This window comes from Strongylocentrotus purpuratus, unplaced genomic scaffold (assembly GCF_000002235.5).
Source record: "Strongylocentrotus purpuratus isolate Spur 01 unplaced genomic scaffold, Spur_5.0 spur5_scaffold_7, whole genome shotgun sequence".
NCBI lineage: Eukaryota > Metazoa > Echinodermata > Echinoidea > Camarodonta > Strongylocentrotidae > Strongylocentrotus > Strongylocentrotus purpuratus.
The window spans coordinates 38,244,828-38,267,552 of record NW_022145613.1 but is presented as its reverse complement, the minus strand read 5'-3'; the positions used below and the strand labels follow the sequence as shown (position 1 = coordinate 38,267,552).

The 22,725-nt window shown below is 36.7% G+C and overlaps 1 protein-coding gene across 3 annotated transcripts; it reads right to left on the bottom strand.

Annotated features, from left to right (window-relative positions):
* Window positions 1-540: 540 nt before the first annotated feature.
* Window positions 541-21,759, bottom strand: LOC581160 (nuclear receptor subfamily 4 group A member 2). Of its 3 annotated transcripts, none has more exons than XM_003725097.3 (8): window positions 20,880-20,965; window positions 9,800-10,107; window positions 7,676-8,817; window positions 6,726-6,855; window positions 6,170-6,333; window positions 5,134-5,336; window positions 4,619-4,797; window positions 541-4,220 (listed from the first exon to the last, which is right to left on the bottom strand). In XM_003725097.3, the coding sequence occupies exons 2-8, from the start codon at window positions 9,897-9,899 to the stop codon at window positions 3,964-3,966; spliced, it is 2,175 nt and encodes a 724-aa protein (XP_003725145.1). In that variant the 5' UTR covers window positions 9,900-10,107; window positions 20,880-20,965; the 3' UTR covers window positions 541-3,963. The 3 variants fall into 3 exon arrangements, with proteins under 3 accessions (XP_003725145.1, XP_786266.3, XP_003725146.1); XM_781173.5 differs by lacking the exon at window positions 20,880-20,965 and adding an exon at window positions 14,050-14,408; XM_003725098.3 differs by lacking the exon at window positions 9,800-10,107 and having other exon boundaries at window positions 20,880-21,759.
* Between the last annotated feature and the right edge of the window lie 966 nt (window positions 21,760-22,725).

The window sequence follows — 22,725 nt, the reverse complement described above, 5'->3', positions numbered from 1 at the left end:
ATAGCTTCTATGGCTTTTCAAACGAAGAGATAATTAAATATGTTTATTCGGGGCATGATGGGGGCATGATGAGATGTGATGAGACCAGTTCAAACTAATTTAAAAAAGAGAAGTTTACAATACAAAGAGAAACAATGGAATTACCATATGACGTTCAATTATATGTATTGTATTTTCATATATAGGCCTATAATTTGTATTTTTATTTATGCACAGACTTGCAGAAGAACAGTCATTGGCTGAAGCACGTGTCTCCGTGCTGAAACAAAATAAGATGAAAATGAAAATGAGATGGAAAGGTTTTGTTCTTGATGAATTCATAGATTATTTCCTCAGCACTTCATGTAAGGACCACCCTTTTCACCCGTCAGTCCTTTTTAAAATCATGTAAACCTTGCCATCCCTCCCAAATTTCTTGACTTGATATATTTCCATCTCAGAAAATATTCACTACATGCACGACCCTGCTCTTCTTAATCTGCACGTCACATTGCATCGCAATCATTCATGTCAATCAAAGAACACATTAAATACAAGAAATCTGAGCAAGTAATTATCGTGTCAGTGGACGTTTTATTTTAGCAGTAATATCATATAAAACTCTGAAGAACATATACACTCATAGCATAGCCTAAAAGTACTTGTATTTATTTCAATGACATAAGAACAAGCGTGCGAGTCTCTTAGCGAGACTACGCCAAACATAAGAAAGATTCAACCGTTTGTTAAAGAAGGAACCCATGTCTAGAATGTTCCTCTCCATTCAATTGTATAGCCTGACTTTTGCAAGGTTTCACATTTTGATATACGATATCCTTATTTCAGATAGTATAGTTTTTCAATTCCTTGATTGATATTATATAAAAATGATTCCGATAATCTGATTGATCAATTTTATCTTTTAAAAATAAAAATCGTTTCCCCAATAAAGCAGATTTCATGTTTTAATGACTAAAATTCTGTTTCTATTTTCGGGGGCTTGCTCATCAAAGATAATACCACATTTTCGTTCATATTTGAACATAATTAAGTACATTTACTATCGGCACATGTATACGTAGAAAAATAATAACTTTATTCTGATAGTTTTCTTTCTCTCACACTCTCTCTCCGATATACGATTTTGTATAAACGTGCTCAATTTTGCACACATCTGTTTCCATATAAAACGAGGACGACATTGCACTAAATGTTGAGATGCGATAGTTTACGAATAGAATCATCAACACCATATATAAATTGTATATAAAGATTAAAGCATCTATCACAACAGACAACATCCATTACACATTATGCGGCAGAAACATTTAAAGTGTGTTCAAAATAAAATTGAATGTATAACCTAGTTGGATTATTTTTCAAATTCAAAATAACCACAAAAGAATAAAAACAAATCTTGCACTAGATGGGTAATTAACGTCTATGATTCATCGTGCAGTGTAACTATCATGGGAAATTAATTGGTGTTAATATCTCACATCAAAAATAGCACTCGAATTTAAAACGCAAAATTGCTACAGTAAGAGATTCACAGATTTGATTTTCACTACGTTCACATTATAAAAATATACACCAGTGTTCAAGTATCCAGATAACAAACAGATTTTGGCAGTATATGATTCGTAACAGGACTTTCAGCAAAGTAATTGCATTTTATCGTGTTATAAGGTCGAATAGTGTTACGCAAGAACGCATAGACATCTATCAAAATGTGCTCACAGTCATAATGCATTTCAAAAAAAGACACAACGGCTAAAAGTTAAGAGTATTGTCTATACTGACATTGAATTATTGGCCGTTCATTCACCCTATATGATTACGTCATCTTTCTCACTTTTGAGACTTGGTAGGGAGTTAACGGTATATGCTACCCAAATTATCAAAACAGTCATAGGCCTACAAAGATTTGTCTTCATCTAAATAAGTCATTGAATATGCATTTTTGAAACATCCACAGAACATGTCCACGTTAGCAATAATGTAAAAAGACTGCAACATTTTCTGTTTTTTTCATCTTCATAGCAAAATGGTATAAAATGACTATTCTACAGAACCAGTAAGAATTCAGTGTCAAACAGGCAGTGGACCTGCCAATAAGCATGTCTACTCGTGCAACATCATATCCTCCTCTTTCATCTTCAACAATCGGTAAACAAAATGTTTTCGTAAACAAAATGTAACAAAGTTTATATGTATAATGAATATTCATGTATCTCTTTTCGTATACATAATAATTAGCACATTTGAGTGATCATAGCATAGACATCGTGTACTGCAATACATTACTTAGTATCTTAACTATAAAATTATCTACAATCTCACGTTTTCGTGTGGATCTCCACAACACCTCATATTTCCATATTTACAAGAATATTTTTCGCTAGATTCATAAGTGGTTTGCAGCTTTGTACAGTGATGATCATGATACTCTTTTTGCACATCTAAACTTCTTTCAAAATCATAACCTTTGGTGTAAGTATAGATTTACAAGAGGTACTACTCTAAGTTCCCTAAGAATATACGTTAGGTAGTGCAAACAAAATTGATATGTTTTATGGGTACTATACACTAGATCATTCTACAATACCTTACGACATATAATTTATCATGTGCTTTTTTTCTTTGAAAACAATACATACAGCTGCAGATTGGCCACGCTTACAAACGTTCTTTTTTAAATCCCTACTTACTATCATATCCTTTTTACAAAGCGTTTTATCAGCTGCTAACTAACAATTTAACTACTTTTACTTTCATCTTTACATCGTGAATAAACATGAGAAATCATGCATAATGATATTGAACTAGCGCTACTTTTGTTGTTGTAAAGAAACCTTGCGGATCAATGAAGCAGCCAAACAAAATAAAAAATAATTACGTATCAAACCGCTAAAATGTCCCGTAGAAATTTGGTGAAACTGAGATGTAATTCTGCATGAGCTCCTGAAAGACCGGTAAAAGCAATGTTTTTCATGATATAATATCTCCTGTTCAAATCAATCTAAAACTTTTTAATTTACGACTTGTAAGACTGTTACCCCCGTACAAAAATACATGTGTAATTTACGACTATTGTCTCACGAACCCGTCCTAAATACAATAACAGAAAGAGATTAAAGTCATCAAAATGAAAAAGTATACCTGACTAACTAATTATGAGTGTCATCTCATAGCTATTTAGCCGACATGTGTTTTATAGAAAAAACTTGAATTTGCAATTATTTATTCTTTCATAATTCAGTGTTCACATGGTTTACAAGTCAATCCTAGATTGCACTGTAACAAGTTAAAAATAAGTTTTCATGATATATCCCACGTCACAACTACCTTCATGCAAAATAATGCTCTGATTTTTATCATAATACCAGCTAAATCGTAGTTTTCCAGGTCGTCACAATTTGTTATCGATATAACGTATAAATTTGATAAAATTTAGGCGTATATTATCTAAAGCGATGAAATTAACTTGACTTGCTTACGCTTCGATAATTGTGTGAACATGGTAAATACATCAAAATGTAGAATTGAAGCTATTTTCCCCCAATGAATATTTATATGAGAAATTTCATGCTTTCTTAGTACAAATTTGTTCACATGATTCTTATGTGCTCAAAAAACAGAAGATGAAGGTAAGAGGGGGAAAAAAGTAAGATTAACCGCAACATTTATAAAGAGTAATTTATCTTTATGGATAAATAAGGTTTACCTTGACAGAAAAAAAATCATAGAAATGCGATTATCATCTCATCTCATTTTAAAACATTTAAAATTACTCTATTTAAATAACCGAAGGTGCAAACCTATATATAATTTATTCACAATCGTGTATGACAATATAAACGTAAAGCATAATTGGTTGTACTGTGAGAATAGTAAAACATGTCAATCAACTAATGTGAATATCTGTTGGCTCAGAAGGCAGCCTTTCAGAGTAGAAACATCAAGTATTTCTTGAACCCAGAGTTAATAAGGCAAGTTAGGCTCATAAGTTTTTTCGATGGTGCCAGGTACTGGGGCTGCACCTTCCACTTTGAGTGCGCATAATCTCTGGCGTCCCTTCTTGCTCAACACACGAAGCTCAGGGAGCTGCATCAACATCCGGGATAGGAAATTGGCTCGCGTTTGCGCACAAGTGTTGTAGGTCACGTGATCATTGAGACAGCTAATGATCCTGTTTTGCAGTTGACTCACTTTCTCTGGTTCTTTTAATCCGTGTCTCTCTGTAAGAGTAAATGAAGGAATGAAGAAAAATAATGAGAGACATTCAATTATAATTCAAGACCCTGCTATAAATTTCTACTAAAGTTTGAATAAACGGAACTCTTTATCTTTTAATTAATTTATATTAATATCAATTTGCCTTATATATACACATCAGATTGAAGAAGAAAAAAAAGCAAAATAAAATTCATAGAACAATCGAAAATTTAAGTTGAATAATTTTTGATTGTGTCATTCCTAAATTTTTGTAATGGCTGTCACGAGCTGTTTGCTAAAAATTGTAAAGTATACAATCTCTCTGATTTGATAATTAATTTTGATAATGAATTGAATTGTACTTTAACATTTTCAATAAAGGAAATGAATGATAAGTTTGATAATTATGTTCACCACTCACCGGTGATTAGAACAAGAGATGACAGACATGCGAACGATGAGATGTCAATTTCAAGGGATGAAAGTACTTTGGAGAATGCCCGTATATCGTCTAGCCACTCCCCAAAGCCCCGTTCGCATTGCTGGTTGTGGAGGACGTTTCCGTTGCAGAATACTACATATGGATCCTCCGGGTTTACTCTGTGGTGGGAAAAAGACAGAATGAGAAATTAACTATTGAATAATCATTGTAAGAAATACAGACATTCTGAAGCTTTTCGTCTATTCCTCATCAGAGTACATCACAAGAATGAACAGAAAACCGAAATCGGAAAGTATAAACTGATTCCAAAGCTGTCAGAACAAAGTCAGTGCGCGATATTTTTTTCTTCTACATTTTAGGTAAAGGCAAAGGAAATTGAGAAGCCTACATCCTTTTTTTCTAAAGCATGGGATCTTAATCATTGGCTACCCTTTCCTATGAATATTTATACAAGAAAAGATTTTGTATCAAGTGTTTGAGAACAAATTTGTTACCTGTACGCCATCTTGAGAACGAAGAGCTCAAGGCATGATGATTGGAACAGCAAATCTTGATCTTCTCGGCAGAGATCGCTAAAACCAGGGATACGCTCCGCCCACGATCGGATGACGTCAATCGACGAACAAAAGTTGTCGTAGAAGATTTGCAGCTGTTCGTTGTCTGGTGGTGGTGAAATGACGTCACCTGGCAGCCGAAACTGTGAAGTCAATCCAACCGCAAGTCAGATGGAAGTAAGGAGATGGAGGTAGAGAGGTAGAGAAAGAGAGAGACAGAGAGAGTGATGGTTAATATAGTGCCACGTCCCAAGTGATTACACGCAAACCATTGATCTGAAAGGCCGACCCATATATGCTCGTAAAACTCCTTCCATCTCATCTATTATTAATCTTTTATATAACTGCCTATTTCCCCGTGAGCCCCACTGGCGAAATTGATTGCATTGTGACGTCACATGAGACTATCCTGGTTTGCTGAGGGAAATAGGGGCAGCTGTGTTTATTTTCGTTCTCCCTTCTATCTTTCACTACCCTGTAAGACGTCATAATGACGGAGTGACGTCATCTAGAGGTATCACATCCATCACTTTATCAAGCCGTGTCGAGCATGCCTGACGGGCGGGAGCATTTATGGAGAACCATCGTATCAAATCTCGCCCATCTCTGCTCGGTATGTAATTTCCTTTCCCTTCCTGTCCCACTTTTAACGGTGTGACGTCATAGTGAAATTATTGTTCAATAATACTGGGAATGGGTGGATACTTTCACCTTGTTTCGAGCCATCAATTTCACAAATCTTTTGCTTCCGCTGCAGACCTTATTCATAGCTACATTAAAAGTTGCTTTTGCAGTCTGTTAATAGTTATCATGCATCATAACTCTTTTCTCTCTTCCTCCCTCAAATCTCATCTTGTTAAATATTCTTTTGGAAGTCCATGAATAATTAAGCCATTAGACGAAGTTATAGCCAATGACGTTACCCTTTCTGTAATAAGCGATATGAAAACGTCGGGACCTTTAATTGTGTACTTACCTGGCTGTAGTCTCGGTTGGCTTTAGCTGGTGAGGCATCAACATGTGCTCGGACCAGGGCTGTGATCAAACTGACAGGAGGGGATGGGGGAGGGAGATCCTGAGAGTTCCGCTGTTTGGTGGGCAGTCTACCTCGTCGCCCTCGAAGGTTATCGGTTCGAACAACTGCAAGAGAACAGAGAAAGGAATACCCAATTAATACAGTGTTTGTGTGTCGTAGTGTTTTATATCGTACTACCAGTTTTATAGCAACCTTACTGAAATTGGTAAAAAATATTTGTACATTCTTTTCTGTTGATCAAGAAGGGTTCAAGGTAATAATGATACACTATTTATAAATGCATTGCCTGATTACGATATAAGTTCAAGGGTTCATTTATGAGATAGAAATAATTTAGTATGATGAAAAGCTTTCGTGGGTTATCCTGTTCAAGCTGACCTAATTTGATCTGTTATTCTTGTATATTGTTGTATGTTGGAAGCTTGGCGAATAAAAATCAATTAATCAATCAATCAAATAAAATGTGTATGGTATATTATGAGGTGACCAAACGTACCTTCTTTGACCATCCCACAGGCTAGACACTTCTGGAAGCGACAATATTGACATCGGTTCCTCCGTCGTTTGTCTACCGTGCAGTTCTTGTTGGCCAAGCACACGTATTTGGCATTCTTCTGTACTGTCCTCTGAAAAAAATGAAATACAAAATATCTTACAATTACTATTTTTACCATTTTAAATTGCTTTGATACATTTTATCATTTTTAAAAGCATTGAATTAAAAGACCTGCCTAAGATCAAAATGTTGGAGTGGAGAAGTACTTTAAGACTTTTGAAAAGTATGCAAGATCCTGTTTTTTCGTCACATCACACACTATGACAACCTGAATCTATGGGGATTAGCTGAGACATTGCGGTGGAGTTTGTAACTCGCTTTTGTAATGGAGTTTGTAGCTTTGTTACCAGGGTAACGCTGTGTCATCCGCCTCAAGCTCTAAGATTGCGGCTTCCTGTTCTCACCCTTCTCGCCCCCTTCCCGGCGGCACAACTGTCGGCTCAGACGCAGCAGTCATTGCCAATTTGACAGCTTGCCAGGGAAGGCACAAGTTAAAAACTCCGGAACTTTTCAATTCTGTAACTGGCATTCTATGACGTCAATACTATGAGGCAGACTCTGGAAAAAGTCCTACTTATCTGCATCACGATCGTCCGGAGGGAATACCTAGACTTGTTATTTCCTCAAAGTTGCCCAAATGCATGCCTTCAAGTGTGGAGAGCACAGTGACGTTACCATATGCTACTTTTGTTAACGGAATACTTTCATATTAGAAAATTTCCTAGGGAAACTGGTCATGAGGAATTCTTGCACAGGCATCTAGAGTTCACTTTTCCTTACTTAACCGAAAACGTACTTTCCAAGATGAATGATGCATTGAATGCATTTAATATTGAATTCGTCTCTATCTTATTACTGAATATTAGTTAGTTAGACAGTATATATCTTACCTTAAAGAAACCCTTGCATCCCTCGCACGTCCTGACGCCATAATGTTGGCAAGCTGCACTGTCCCCACACACAGCACACATGCCTTCCTGAGAGGGCGTCCTAGGCGGGGTTATCATAGGTCCTTCTGGTGATAGTGACATGATGGGACTGTTTCTCCTTGCCCCGACCATAATATTATGATGAGAACCAAGCGGTGGGTTTGGTGGCATTGGGTAATGATGAGGCTTGCTTTCCAAGATGGATGTTTCCGTACATGTTGGAATGGGACCCTCTTGTGAAGTACCCCAAACGAAATGAGGTGGTAAGCTCGCATCAACATGGATAGTCGAAACGTCATGCGTAAAACTTGTGTCATAATAATCGTTCTGTTGAGCCACAGGGGAATACGTGCTGTGAGATGTGGTTGGAGGAGTGACACCCGTTAAGGATGGGCTGTATGCATGTTGGTAAGCTATGTGCTCAGCCATAGAGGGGATTGCAGGGAGCGGGTACTCCCTGTCGTAGGATTCTGGTTGAGTCGCACTTGGCAGAAACTCCGTCATTGAACTGAATGGTGGAAACTCTGGTGAATGTTCTTCGTAACTGGGCCTCAATCCTGGAGGGCCAAAACAGTCCTGAAAATTAGGCAATCTGCTGCTGGCGGTAGTGCAAACCGGTTGACTGCTATAGTTTGATGAGAAGGTTTCTGGCGTTTGAACAATACAAGGCGGTGAGGATGCGTCTTGTTTCGGGGTGTAAGAGGGCATACTGGCCGGCATAGGGGTAACGGGAGATTGCCTCTGCGGGGATTGATGAGGGGTATGCTGCTGGTGATTATGTGGTGTTACTCGATGCTGGGATTGTTGTTGTTGTTGTTGTTGAGATTGAGGTTGTTGAAGAGGAGGTGATGTCTGTGACTGAGGATGCTGCTGTTGCACCTGTTGATGCGGTTGAGTTGCTTGGTGATGTGGAGGTGAATGATGATGTGGATGATGTTGTTGTTGTTGTTGCTGCTGTTGTTGTTGTGAGATGAGCGTCCCGTCTGTACTGAGTGGTGGGCTGACTGGACTTCCTTCTGGTAGGTTGGGACTGGTAAGGTTCTGAAACAGTTTGGTTTCCAGTATATTATACTGGGATGACCCCGCGTTCGGATCGATGTAGCCTTTAATGAAAAGAAGATAGAAAAAGCGTTAAAATTACAATTATTTTGTTGGTAAAGTAGTATCATTTTTGTGTGAAACTTTTGGAGAGGTCTTACAAAATTTTGCTTTACGATAACTATTTGAATTTTTGCGTTGAGGTTTTTTAGGACTGCGAGACATCACTATTCCTATAATTGGTAATAAAACATTAGTATCTCTATGTTAGCGGTGAATTAAGTCACTATTTAAGTGATTTAACATTTATTTGTACCATTATTAATTAAAAATAATTAATTCCTTGACTCTCATTAGTGCACTATACATTGGATTAATTGCCATGAGATTGGATTTAAATATGGATAGAAATATTAACTACTTAGATCGTTATTGATGACGAGTTAGCAAAATCAATAAAAACTTGGTAATCAGTGAATGACAGATAAACGCACAAACAAAAACAGGCACTTGCAATGATTACTTTCGTGCATATCTGGTGAAAGGTTTGCATGCAGTGTTACAGGGTGAAATCAAGGCAACATAAACAGAGGGATTGATCACAACATTCCATAATAAAGTCAGTACACAACGAATATAACTTGTCTGAATATTTCCCCATTTTTTATTTTTGTGTCGTTTTCCGTTATCTATATTTAAATTACAGTATCATTTGAATAATCGCACAGACTGTTATATCCTTTTAGAGACTATGCCGAACGCGCAATTGCTCATAACATGGAGAATGAGGGGATGATTAGCTATTTCACAAGATGAGGAAATAAGAATAATGTTAACTGAAATTTCTTAATCCACAGATCATGAAAGGATAACTTAAATGAAATAAAAATAATGATACACAGTCTCGACACCACATTTAAGAGCGATATAATGTTTTACACGAACCTAGTAAAAAGGTGAATTCTGAAAGAAATTGCAATGTGTTTACAGAAAATGTTCAAGACGATGGGTGTAGAACACTTAGGATGATATTATTGAGGTAAGCACCTGAATAGGCTTCGAAGTCGTTGTCAAAAGGATAGGTTGGGTAGCCATTGAATTGTGGATACCCGGTCCCAAAGGATGTGGGTGCGCCTACCAGCATCATGGTCAATCTTGGGTAGCGGTAGCACCCCTTGAAGTCTCTTTGCGACGCCGTTTAAAGGGCTGCCAAACTTGGAAGCAATGCAGAAGATTCCCGCGTTAAGCACGGCCTCCGTTTTTTAATTGGTTAAATCTGATCTGACGTCATCAAATCTCAGCAAACCCAAGAGAAGTTCCCGGCATTCACTGCGATATCGTCTGATTCCAAAGGCCTGTATAGTGTTGTATATACAGAGTTGAACCACACATTAACCACCGTGTCCATACAAATAATTACAAATTATGATTGGCAAATAAGAGGATTGCTATTGAAAGTACGCCTACCTTTTTTGCATGTCTATTTATGTACTTTCACTCTCCAAGAGCTTCTATCGTAAAATGAGGAGGGAACACTTTAGATTGCCTATTTACACAAAAAGTAGTGGAAGTTTTGTTGATTGGTATCATAGGGTTGTTTCCTGTAGTCATATACCAGGGCGGTGAAACTGTTATTTTAAGAACTTCCTGAATTGTTTCCAAAGCCCAGATTCCACGAAGTATTTTGGATGAACTCTTTTGTATTTAGAATGAAAAAACCGCAGAATTTTATGTCTAACGTATGCCTTTTTTAGGAAGTGCGTCTTGTACAAGTGGATACTTCAAGTAATACTCTTTGTCATATCTAGTTTCTGCGAAACAAAAATTTTTGGTAAAAAAAAGGGAACTCGATTTTGGAGTACCATTTGCAACTTAAATCACAATCATGTTTTTCTACAATACCCCTTTCTAAAACAATTGCATAATCACTCATTAGTGATGCGCTGTACTTTGCGTTGAGGCAATTATACATGTTATTTGGACAAGAAAACAACTACGATAATCAAACAAAGAATTCCAGTATCCCAAAAGGAGATGTTATAGAGCAGATTTTACACCTCACACAAATACAGCTATCCGAGATACGAGGGAGAGAGAGACAGAAAGAGAGAGAAAGCTATCGCGGCAAACGCGGCTAACGTTTCGGAGACATCTTTGTAAAAATGCAGATAATTCTAGCCAACGAAGTAGTAAGTCCGTTCGCTTCACCGAGGCGACGTAAATAGAATATATCAAAAGACCCTTGCTATGTACAAAAATCTGATTTAGCATGCAATGACGTGGGTGTTTTCTTACGATCACTGCGACTAAACCATTCACTCATTTTGCTCTACATGTATGAATTAGTGAAGACTCAAGGGGATAAATGAAAGCTGACGTAAGCTTCCAAATATACTCTACTTATGATTTCTTTTGCGATGAATTACGCAAACAAAGCGTGTTCCATCTCATAATTGTGTGTTAGTAATTCATAATTAGAAACATAAAACAGGTACAGTTTTTGCCAAATATTGGGTGTTTTGGGTAACAAATAAATTACCCCGCCTGTTTCCTTTCATAACGAGACATCTTCATACAATAATTAAATAACGAAAAATTAACCGCTATGTATTCAAATGAAACGTTATCGTCTCTCATTGCCTTCTACTCATATCAATTTGATTGTAAAGCCGGATTTCTTTTAAGAAATATAACTGGAGGGAACCATTGACATACTTCTTTCCTGTATTCAGTCTCTTTGCAATAAAAAGCGTAGGCACACAAAACCCTTCGTTTCTATGATGTAAACATTTATCAAACGCAAATACTTGAAACAGTTTATCTTCTAATTTTGATGGATTAGGAGGGTAAACGTAACGGTGGAGATGTTTAGTTTGATATCCACTTCAGAGTCCTCGGTTTGAAGGCGGCAAATCATATTCACAATAAGCGCCTCATGTTTGGGCTCTGCATATTTTTTCCCCACAGATATTGGAAAAGAATAGGAAGGAGAGTAAAACGATTAAACACTTGGCAATTCGCTTCTGAAGTGGCTACCAAAATTGATGTATGCTGTGTACATATACACGCGATGCTTACGCAAATCGCGCTACCCTCTTATCCACTGAATCTGCTATTGCATTTCTGGAAACTAAGGCGGGGCAAAGTGTTTGCACGGTTTACAATAAACATCCATCCATAATTGTCTGTAATAGGTTGGGTAAAAAAAACATGCAATGTGGCCACGTTGGTGGGAATAAAAAGCGAGTGGGCAAATCTTTATTTCCCCGAGAGGGAAGCGAGAGGAATATTACATACTTGAAGTGAATGCCATGTCTACTACCCGATGTATTGAGAATTTTGATGATGAAAATTGAGCGGCCGTTCCATCTTATTTCGTTTTATATCGGTATATTATGAATACCCCGGAGTCTGTCCGCTCTCCTTGATATGAGGATGTATAAGGCTTGTATTGGATGCCTTCGTGATAGTACATTGCCATACCCAACCCTTGTATTGAAATCTATTGATGTGGACAGGCACCTCCTACCACGCACATAATGCACAACGCTTGCTAGCTGCCTATACCATCGCATGGCGCCGTGTAGCTTATGCACTGATATTATTGCAGGGTTTACCAATAGTCCTAGGCATAGCAATACATATAGAGAAGGAATTCATTTATCATCTATGATTATAATGAAACTTGATAACTTCTACTATGTGGAATGATATTTCGCATCATTGTCGTTATTGATGTCTATTTACAATATAAATGTTATTGCTTCCTTATATTTTCAAAATATATAAGTCCAAAATGCAAAATAATATGAGCTTACATGAAGTTAGAATTTGAATTATTTAAATCAAAGATGGTTCTTTTAGCATAAGAATATGAATTTGGATAATTATGACCTTAAACCGAAATGTACAACCCGAAAAATCGATCCCCTTATCTCGACATAATATCATATCAAATGATACACGTGTATTGTAAAGTCTGGATAAATATGGATACAAATATATTATGCGAATCGAAGTCGAATGAATATTTAGCTTTTCCATAGATCTAGTTTTAATTAAGTGTACTAAAGAGAACTGAATATAAGTAGCATTGAATGGCAACAACCAGGCAAAGGGATGCCGTTGGCCATGGCGCGTCGACTTCAATTAGATGCGGAAAATATTCCAAGTATGTGCAGCCAGCTTAGATGAGGCCCGGTGGTTAATGATATTAGCCTATACAGCTACCCGTCACTTCATTGTAAATACGATATGTATACGTTATTAGTCAGTATACCCTGGCCAATAACGTATATATATTTCGTATGTACAAAGAAGTGATATATATACACACTATTGCAACTTTATAGCAGGGTTCTGGTTCTAATATAGGAGAGGCATTTTCATGATCAGGTACACCATAAATATGATCAAAGGATGAGCTTTTAAATGTGCGATATAATAAATGTAAACGATCTTTGGTTTAGAGTATAGAGTATAATAGATAACAATCCTAGATATTAACTGCCATTATAATAAAATAAAAGTCAGAAGTCATTATGTGTTCAAAATGAAAACACAAAAGAGTGCATACACACAAACAGAGTCACTCACAAACACGCGCACGCACACGTACACACACAAACGTTCACCCACATGCCCTCAAAAAGGGCCAACATCAGATTCAAATTGAAGTTTCCCTTACTGAGTACTCGTGGAAATAATTTTACTTTAGTTTTTATCAACAACGAAATTGAGTCATTTCTTTCAACTTTTGAATAAATAGATATGAAAATATTCAATAGCATGTATTGGGAAAGGTAATAATTATAGTTCTTTACATTCAACAAAGTGAATAAAATATGAATACAATATGCTTCGGTATATTAAAACCCCTTTCAAATATCACTAAGGAAAACGAAGGAAGAAAATGATAACAACTTTCATCAAGTGATGTAAACTAGGCATAAAACACTTGAAGTACTGTAAGAAAATTTAAATTTGCAAAGCAATGCTTAAATACACGACTGGAATATAATTATCTTGAGAAGGTATCAAAGGAATAAACATAAAAAGAAATGTTGCTACAAGGAAAAATCAAGAGATGAAAGAAGCCCTACAATCTTTGACACATCTTCATGAAGCCATATCTTGTCAACAACAGGATGTAACACTGTTAACTAAACTTTTCTCTCTCTGCATTATTATTAAACAGTCAAAAGTTTTTAATCAACTTTGCTAAAATTGGATGTCGCAGTAGATAGAGTGAACTGGTGAAACAGAGGAATATTTGATAGGAATCTGTAAGCCCTTACCTTCGTCAGGAAGTACAAAAATATTCAAGATCTTATTTCATCACCCTGTGATGAGTAAAAACTATGTTGTAGCAGACGAACAATTGATGTCCAGTAGAAAAGGTATGAAAATACGTGGAAGATGTCAAAAAGTGGAAAACTTCACAGTTGACTAATGAACGCCCAAAAGTGATGATGACTGCTTGTTTATGTTTGCTGTTGACCAAAACACCGGGCCCTCCTCCTCGTTCTCAGTCTCATTGACGAGGACGAAGACTGAAGAAACGATGTTGGTTGGTGGCACAAGCAAGCAAGAGTGAAACGCACTGCTTCTCTGCGACAAAAGTATAAACCCCTACTCGGGCGAGCCTCATATCGAATGAAGAAGCTATGACATCAGCAAAGCGCTGGTGTACGCTTCATTAGACGCGGACCTGGGACTGCAGCATCATACAGGTTTGTGCGTGTAAGCCGCTCGCCTTGACGTCACAAGGGTTCGAGGGTTACCCTCGTATGACGTCAGAATCGACGTTGTCGTACAGTTCTCCGCAAATAGCGGCGCTATAAATAAACCCAGCCCCTTTACTGAGGTAGGTAGCTGGAGCGTAGGGAGATAGATGCATACACGTCGTGTATGGATGAGAATGACTGTGTGTGCTGCCTACGATGCGCTAGCGTACGATGCATATGAAGTTTCTTTTAATCATTCCCAAGAAAATCACATTTTTCATTCCACCAGTAAGATTGAACTAAAAATGTTATCGCCATTATAAAAGCATTTATGTTATTTTTCAGCCCTCATGTATAATCGTTTATTATATTTCAACCCTAAACACCTGTTCGTTACAAAAGTGTTGAATATGTTGCATTAACTACTATTGAAAAGAAGAAGATGCTATCTACCATAACGTAATGAGAACATTTCATTCGATAATGAAACAATATGAACATTATGTTTTATTATCGAATGAAATGTTCTACTTAAAGGTAAGTACATGTATGGAAAAGTGTACTTACAATATTTCAGATCGAAAAAATTTCGAAACTATCGGGGATAAAACTGTTTGGGATATAAAGTGTATTGTCGTTTTGAAACACGACGCATTTCCAAATATCAACTAAATCGAATAATGACAACCATTTAGGCCTAAGAACTTATGAAATTTTAAATGACAGAGCTTTTGTATACAATCAATTTAAATAGCTATACTTAATCATCAAAATATTGTGAAGCCATAAAATGTCCTTGTTTAAACGTCGATATATACTTCACACATCGTACGGCTTCCGTGCTAACTGTCGGTTATCACGTCAGGCAAAGTTCCATTATTAATAACTATTACAAATTATTAGCTTCTACATTTTGAGATATTTCAATCATTCGGATCCAGTACTAGAAAATCAAACAAATCAATATTATTCATCGGTTTCTTCTTTTAAATTGCTTTCACAGATATCAGTTGTTCTTGTTCATCTTGATCATGAGACTATGAAGCAGGTATTAGTGCATATCTAGACTATGATCTCGCTAACAGTATAATACTGCATACTTTAAAAGGATTCTTTGAATATAGCCGGCATCAAGGAGAAGATATTTTCATACCAATGCTCATCATGTCCTCTTATTCTTTTAAGACGAATAATAATCATACATATGTCGCCTTCATATAGTTATCACGGAATGAACTAGATATAAAGTGAATATCCATGGCCTTATACACAAAATGATCCCATGGCGAGACACTGTGTTTCTACATAAGCTGACTCGCTTAAATGCAAAATCACTCAACTTCAAAAGTTTTTCCACACAACAGGTACAAATTGACAATGGTGCATCACAAATGGCAGCCGAGAATATTCTGTGAATTACAACAATAAAGCAAAACAGCTCCCTTTCTCTGTCTGAATTTTAATTCAATATTGGATTCGGAGAAGAAAGGCACGCTATGAACAATGTTCACTGACCAAAATTATAACTTGGTATTAAACTTGCTATTCTATATATATTAAATCACATAATCTTTTAAATGGTATATAAATAAATGAGGGAATATTGTAAGAAGTCGCGGTCTTTGAAAAGGAGTAACGCACAAGCCTCCTGTCTACAGTTAGAGAATGTGCTGAGTGCGAATTAAACACGGATATATTCTATGTTAATCTATAAAACCATCAAAATCCTCTTGTTTATATTCATTATTACTCATTCAGTCTACGGATATCTTCTTCGCTCGTTGGTCAACAACGAAAAGAAAAACCAATTCATTTTGATACATTAATGTTCATTTTCTTGCCCTTACACGGCTAAATAAGAAAGGAAAACACACAAAGTATCAATAATATATCTTCCTTGTTGTTATCATGTCTGTGCTTGTATGGTTTTATCATACAACATAATATGAGTTAGTATAAATTGAGACAAATTTTAAGAATCAATACAAAAAAAAGGATCAATCTAAGGACAACTGTTCGTAGACGAGACAATGAATATTTGTTTAATTTAAGTATAGCGATATGTCCCTCATTTCCACTATTCTAAAGTTCAATTTTAAAACTTATTATATTGAGATATATTTTCCCTGTGAAATCATCAGGATGATATTCGCTAACTCTCCAATTCAGAAGTGCAATTTGTATTACTACTAAGCATAATATTTTCAGGTAACAGTAACAGCATGCAAAGTGAGCCTAAGTTGTTCTCTCGTTTACTATATGATTAAGTTATAACTTAACATAACTATATTACAAAGAGGTATCGCGTCTTCCTATTCCCTGTGCAGAATGGAAATTCAGACTTTAAGGTCCAATATATTCCAACCAAAATACATAGAATAAATAACATAACAAACATAAATAATAGCAACGGATCTTCCGAAATGAAAAACAAATCCAAAAATCAAATCAAATATAACATTACCAATTCACGGCAACCATTCGATCAATTCACGGCAACCATTTGACCAACTGACTAAGTCCTAAAGGCAACGAGTAGACTTTTTGAGGCGTCCACAAACTGATGGGAGTTGAAACGAAATGTGAGAAAAGTTTTCCTTGGGTGGCCTTTATATAGAAGTCAACAACCAGTTTCTCACAGAGACATATCGTGGATATCATTCTGTTGATATAACTGTAAAATGTTGTATGGATTCCCAGTCAAGAATTCATTAAATCAAGTTGATAATAACACGGGGGCGATAGTGTGATAGAGATTAACGGATGTCTAAAGGCCAATATACCGTGACGCGATATATTTCCTTGTGTTTGTAGTTTGGAGAACGTTAAATTTTTACTAGGTGCATTGAACTGGACTTCTGGATGCGAGTTAGTTAATATCAAATAACAGGAACGTAGTACTATATGATTTCTTTTTACAACTGTATTGCAGAATGATCGATATGAAACAAGATTTGCTTTCACATAAATGAAACAAATATATCAGTCTCCTAATGATAAAACTCATCCAAACATTTAGCTTTAAATACATTGTTCTTAAAAAAAATAATTATATTTTATTTTGTTTTTAACTCGCACATTCATTTTGTATGATGAAAGCCATATAAAGGGAAAAAAGAAAGACTCAAAATGCAGTAAATTAATTGCCATAAAACGAAAACAAAACTGATATTTTGTATGTTTTCTCTTTTGTTTAGCTTCTTTAAAAACCTATCTTCAAATGATAATGATTACAGAAAGATTATGGAGATAGTGGAAACCAATTATAAAGCCTATCCCTTTCAAGTATAGTACAGAGAAGACCAAAGTGTAAATTAATGTATATACATGGGTAAATGTAACAGTTTATAGGATCAATATAATGCCCCTTGCTTCTTGAAAACACATCAAGCTAGATCTGATTGAAATTGACTTTTGAGATTTTAAAAACAACTTTCTTGAAATGTTTAAACAGATCCAATAGTAAATTTAGTGAAATATGAGCACAGTAGTCATATTTTCCTCTTCTCTTTTCATCTCCGCATTGACATAGAATTGTGTCAGTAATCAGCTCCATTTAAAGAAGAAACCTTACAAGTTGCAATTAAGGGTTGGCAATTACTCGAGCCCAATTAATTAACTGTTTTTACGAATTTGTTGCAGTCACTGACAACCCAGTTCATCGAAGGCACACGAGACCAACATGACTCTCATTTCCATGATATGGAACTTTTGACTTGGCCTAATTATGATGACTTTGAAAATTATCTGCCAAAATACATGAATGTAACCGGTATTTCTCACTAAAGATCTGTTTTTGAGACTACACGTATACAGGAAGGAATCCATAACGGAGATTGACGATTAAGTTGATGCCCATACTTAAAAACAATTGTAAATTTCCCTTTTTTAAACCGCTATTGTTTGTTTACTCTCATTGTTGACCATACTCTGTAATTTGATGAACCATGCAGAAATAAATAAATAAACATATTTATTTGTATTAAAATATTGATGGTATGAACGGCCTCAAGCTAAGTCGTATCAGATGTGATAAATGATCAGTTCCTGAAATTCCAAACCTCTCAAACCAAAAAGATAAAGTTTTACATTTTAATGACTTGTAATGGAAATACAGGCCAAGATTTATTTATTTGCTGGTTTTTAGTCTAGTTGTTTATATTTTACGTCGCCAGTAAGAAATTTTGATGAGTATGGCAAATGCAGTAAAATGGATCCAAGTCATTCCCTGTTTTATATGCTACTTGTGATTTTTACTATAGAGAATATTACATAGACAATAAAGTACTGTAAATACTACCCAGATCTACGTTCATTATCCAACGAATGTATCGGTAAAACAAATATCATTCAATGCAATACATTTTGCTTGTTAATTGATTAAGAAAGTAATATTTCTAGATAGATCTCCGTTTCAAAGGTTATAATTGATTTTTTTTTCTATTGCTAGAGTATAGGATAAGGAAGATTAATTATGTCACACACCGGTTGCGAGACTAGCTTGGTAGTGTCGGCAATATGTTTCAGTAATTGAGTAGGTAATGATCGGAGCAGGTACCCCGAAACAGCTGGGAAATACCTTCAATGTATTACCAGGCACCCACGTTTCGACAAGATTAGACATACCTACACCGTTTGTGCATGTGGTAGAGCATGCTGTACGTACATCCTTGAAGAAAGAGAATCGAGTCATTTCGTGACAAATTATCCATTTCGTGACAAATTATCCAAGGTGACTCGACGAAGCTATTTATCCTGATGAATAATGCGCAACTGATCCACTTGTCATCGAAGGATAGAAACAAACAAATTGACAGAGGTAAGAATGCTTAAACTTAAAGTAATAAATCATCAGAGTTAATCCCTTTATCATTTCCTGTATCAATGCACAAAGGAGGAAAATATCTTCGCGCAAAATACCTGTTATCTGGGCTTTCCTGGTTTGTCATCTGGTTGTACATGAAAGAGATAAAAACATATTCCTTGAGGGTTAGATTCTTGGTGGCCCTTAAATCTTCGTGGACCATATTCCATTTCCAAGTTGTAAACATCCACCATCAGCGGCAAGGCCAGGAGGAATCGCAACTTGTGTCTGGACGAAGAAGTCCTGACGTATCGGTGTAATCATCCCACTTCGAAGAGAACAATTTTTAGAAAAGGATGCTCAATGTATCCACCATGCATCAGTGATAAAAGACAGATAGAAGTGTATCTCTCATTCCTGCGCTCCAGATTTTGAAGTTACGAGATAGTGACTCCCACACAAGTCATGTGGACGATTTATTCAATTCAACTCCATGAAGAGAAGTAGCATCTCTGAACACTCTCTCTCTTTACTAAATTTATAGTTTCCATTTCACAGTCAGTTATCTCTTGGTATATAAATCCTGTCGTCTCACATGAATTAATCGCTATGTTCATCATTTCCATCGCTAAGTTTGAGCTATTGATGAAGGAACAACATACACGAGCACAACGTTAAATCTCCCAAAGATACCCGCCTACACACTGTAGGAATCCCTGATCCAATCTATCCTCGATACAACTTCCATATATTGGCCTCGGTGCTGATAAGCATCATGTACATCAACATACAAACACAGCCCCTCACCCACCTTTCCACGCACACACACATAGACAAAAACACACACCCACACACACGCGCACAATATATTCTTAGCATGCATGGTCGCATGCAGAAACACATTTTGACCGGGACAGTTGAATGCATCGCAGAGGCTAAGTGAGTCCACGACTGTGAACGTACTTTGCCTTCTTTACTACAGTAGACGTACTTTTATTGAGTATGCGGTCTTCTTTGATCCGGGAGCATGCATGGACTGCCTAAGATTGACACAAAGTGGACATATATTAAAAATTCGAAAAATCTAATCTTGGAATACCGATGTCTGAGAGTAAACAAATGGCCATCATCCCCGCTATAACCTCTCTCTGGATCAGAGTACTTTAGCAAGGGAAGACGGTGTTCCAAAACTAGGAAACCAAATTTAGGAAAACAATCAAATACAAATCCTGCTTAAGATACATGAATTCTGCGATTTCCAAAAGAACATCATGCAAGAATAAGATAATTTAATTTCTAAACGGTATAACGCATATTAAATCTAGATAGCCTACTAAGCTAAGACATCAAACAGGCAAAAAGCAAACGACCTGTAGCAAGTTAACAAAATAAAAGCTTTACGTGCTCAAAAACATCTTACAGGTTGCACACAGTTGACTCTAGGTATTTTGGAATATGAGGGACGAGTCACGAAAACCTGATACATAAGTATACTTTAGAAATCGCATGCCTTTAACAAAATATTTGACTGTTGCAATCACGGCATCAGTGCATTTAATTAGTCAAGCCGATTTGATGTTTTAATTGAATGCCTCACCCGAACGCCTGGTGCCGTTTCGGTCCACTGTTGCCCACTCTTCCTCAGACCACTTGCTTAAGAATGTCCTAAAATTCAGTTGTAACGGTGGAAGTAACACGTGCATGGAGCTCGCCATATACGGGCGAAACCTGGCCCGCTTCCAAGATCCGATATTTTGATGACAAATCAGCGGCCAACTACAGGACAGTGCTTGGCTAGGATAATCCAGCTTGCCCCGCCTGAGAGAGAGAGAAAGTGCGAGAGGGGGTTTCGAATCTCCTCCCGAACTGAGCCGCGCGGCAAAGCTACGAAGGAACCCTCTGAACCAGACAACACAGACTGATACAATGGTATCGCAGTGCTAACGGTATGGGGCTCACTTGTAACCTGCCTTGAGAGACGGGCTCGCGAACAACGACGCTTCTCCCAAGCTCATCGGCTTGCAACTCCGGACCTATATCAATACATCGCTGTGTATATGTATAGAAGGCAATTCATCGCTGTGGTTGACGAGAAAAAAATACGAAGACCCCCCGAAAGGCGCCCCGATCGACGTCATCGTGAGCGAGAATTGTCGTCATGCATTCCTTAATATCGCCGCCAGCCAATCAGCGCGCACAGATCTAATTGCTTCTCCCGTGCACGACGACCAGACGGGATTGGAGCTAAACGACGAAGTGTGACGTCACACTGCCTGCTTTCGACCATGCAGCAATGTGAGTAATTATTCAACGTCGTACTGGCTAAATGCAGCCTGGATTGCATTAGCATGTGATTAGTGGCTAAATCGGGTGTCTGTTCGTCCCGATATGAACGGATCGTGCAAGAAACAACTCTCTTCATAGACTCCGCCAAAAATAACATGATCTGTGAGAAAAGATACACCCTAAACCCTGCACCTGTCAGTGGGAATAATGGCCAACCAGAAATAGCAAATGAAATATAAACAATCCTAAAACAGCACACTGACATATCCAAAACAACAGGTATACCACAGTAACAATGGTGAAGCTATAATACGGTAAACACCATACAGCTCTCGCTACTTCAATATCTACAACAGATTTCATACTCGAGGAGTAAATTCAGAAATGCTCTTACTATACACAGCCATGACCTACACACAGCTGAATCGGGCATTCACTTTCTTCCCATGTTCTGGATACACAAATACACAAGGTCGTGCACGGTGTGTGCAAATGCAGAAGGGGCGAGCCCGGCGAGCATTACATTGCAGTACATTCAAAACGATACGGCCTATGTACATTGTATGCAACAATGACCTGATATAATTGAAATCGGAATAAACTATTCGAATGTAAGTTCATGAAGAAATCAATGATAAATAAATGTATTTACATGTAGTTTGTATAAAGTTATTTCTACAAAAGGAATGTTGTAAGAAGAAACACAATCATTTTGAAGGTACGCATTCATTTTTCTCATCCTATTTGTTTCCCACATTTGCTCATGACAGGTATTATGTATGATGATGTATAATGATACTGATTACAGTGATAATGTGTATAATGATATAGATTATCAAAACAAATCATGAAAGCGATAACATATAGATGTGAAAACACGTTTTTTATCGATAGTAACTCGAAAATTATAGTCGGAATCAAAATCAACACTACCTATTGTGAACTTGAATACTGTATAATTATATATGTATGAGTGTATTTTTCTTAGATTAGTATTCGAAAATAATGCTCTAAATTATGAATTAAAATTTTACTCTCTAACAAATCAAAGCCATAAAATGTATTTGTAGTATTAATCTGTCAAGAAGGGAAAAGAGTATAATGTATTTGACCTGTAACAACACCTCTTATTAGTTTTATGCAAAAGCTTCATGACA

Coding starts and splice junctions, on each gene's coding strand:
- LOC581160 (XM_003725098.3), bottom strand. CDS start 20,997: ATGGCGAGCTCCATGCACGTGTTACTTCCACCGTTACAACTGAATTTT. Junction 6,856..7,675: donor GATGCAAGGGTTTCTTTAAG/GTAAGATATATA, acceptor CATTTTTTTCAG/AGGACAGTACAGAAGAATGC. Junction 4,798..5,133: donor GTTCTCAAGATGGCGTACAG/GTAACAAATTTG, acceptor TTCCCACCACAG/AGTAAACCCGGAGGATCCAT.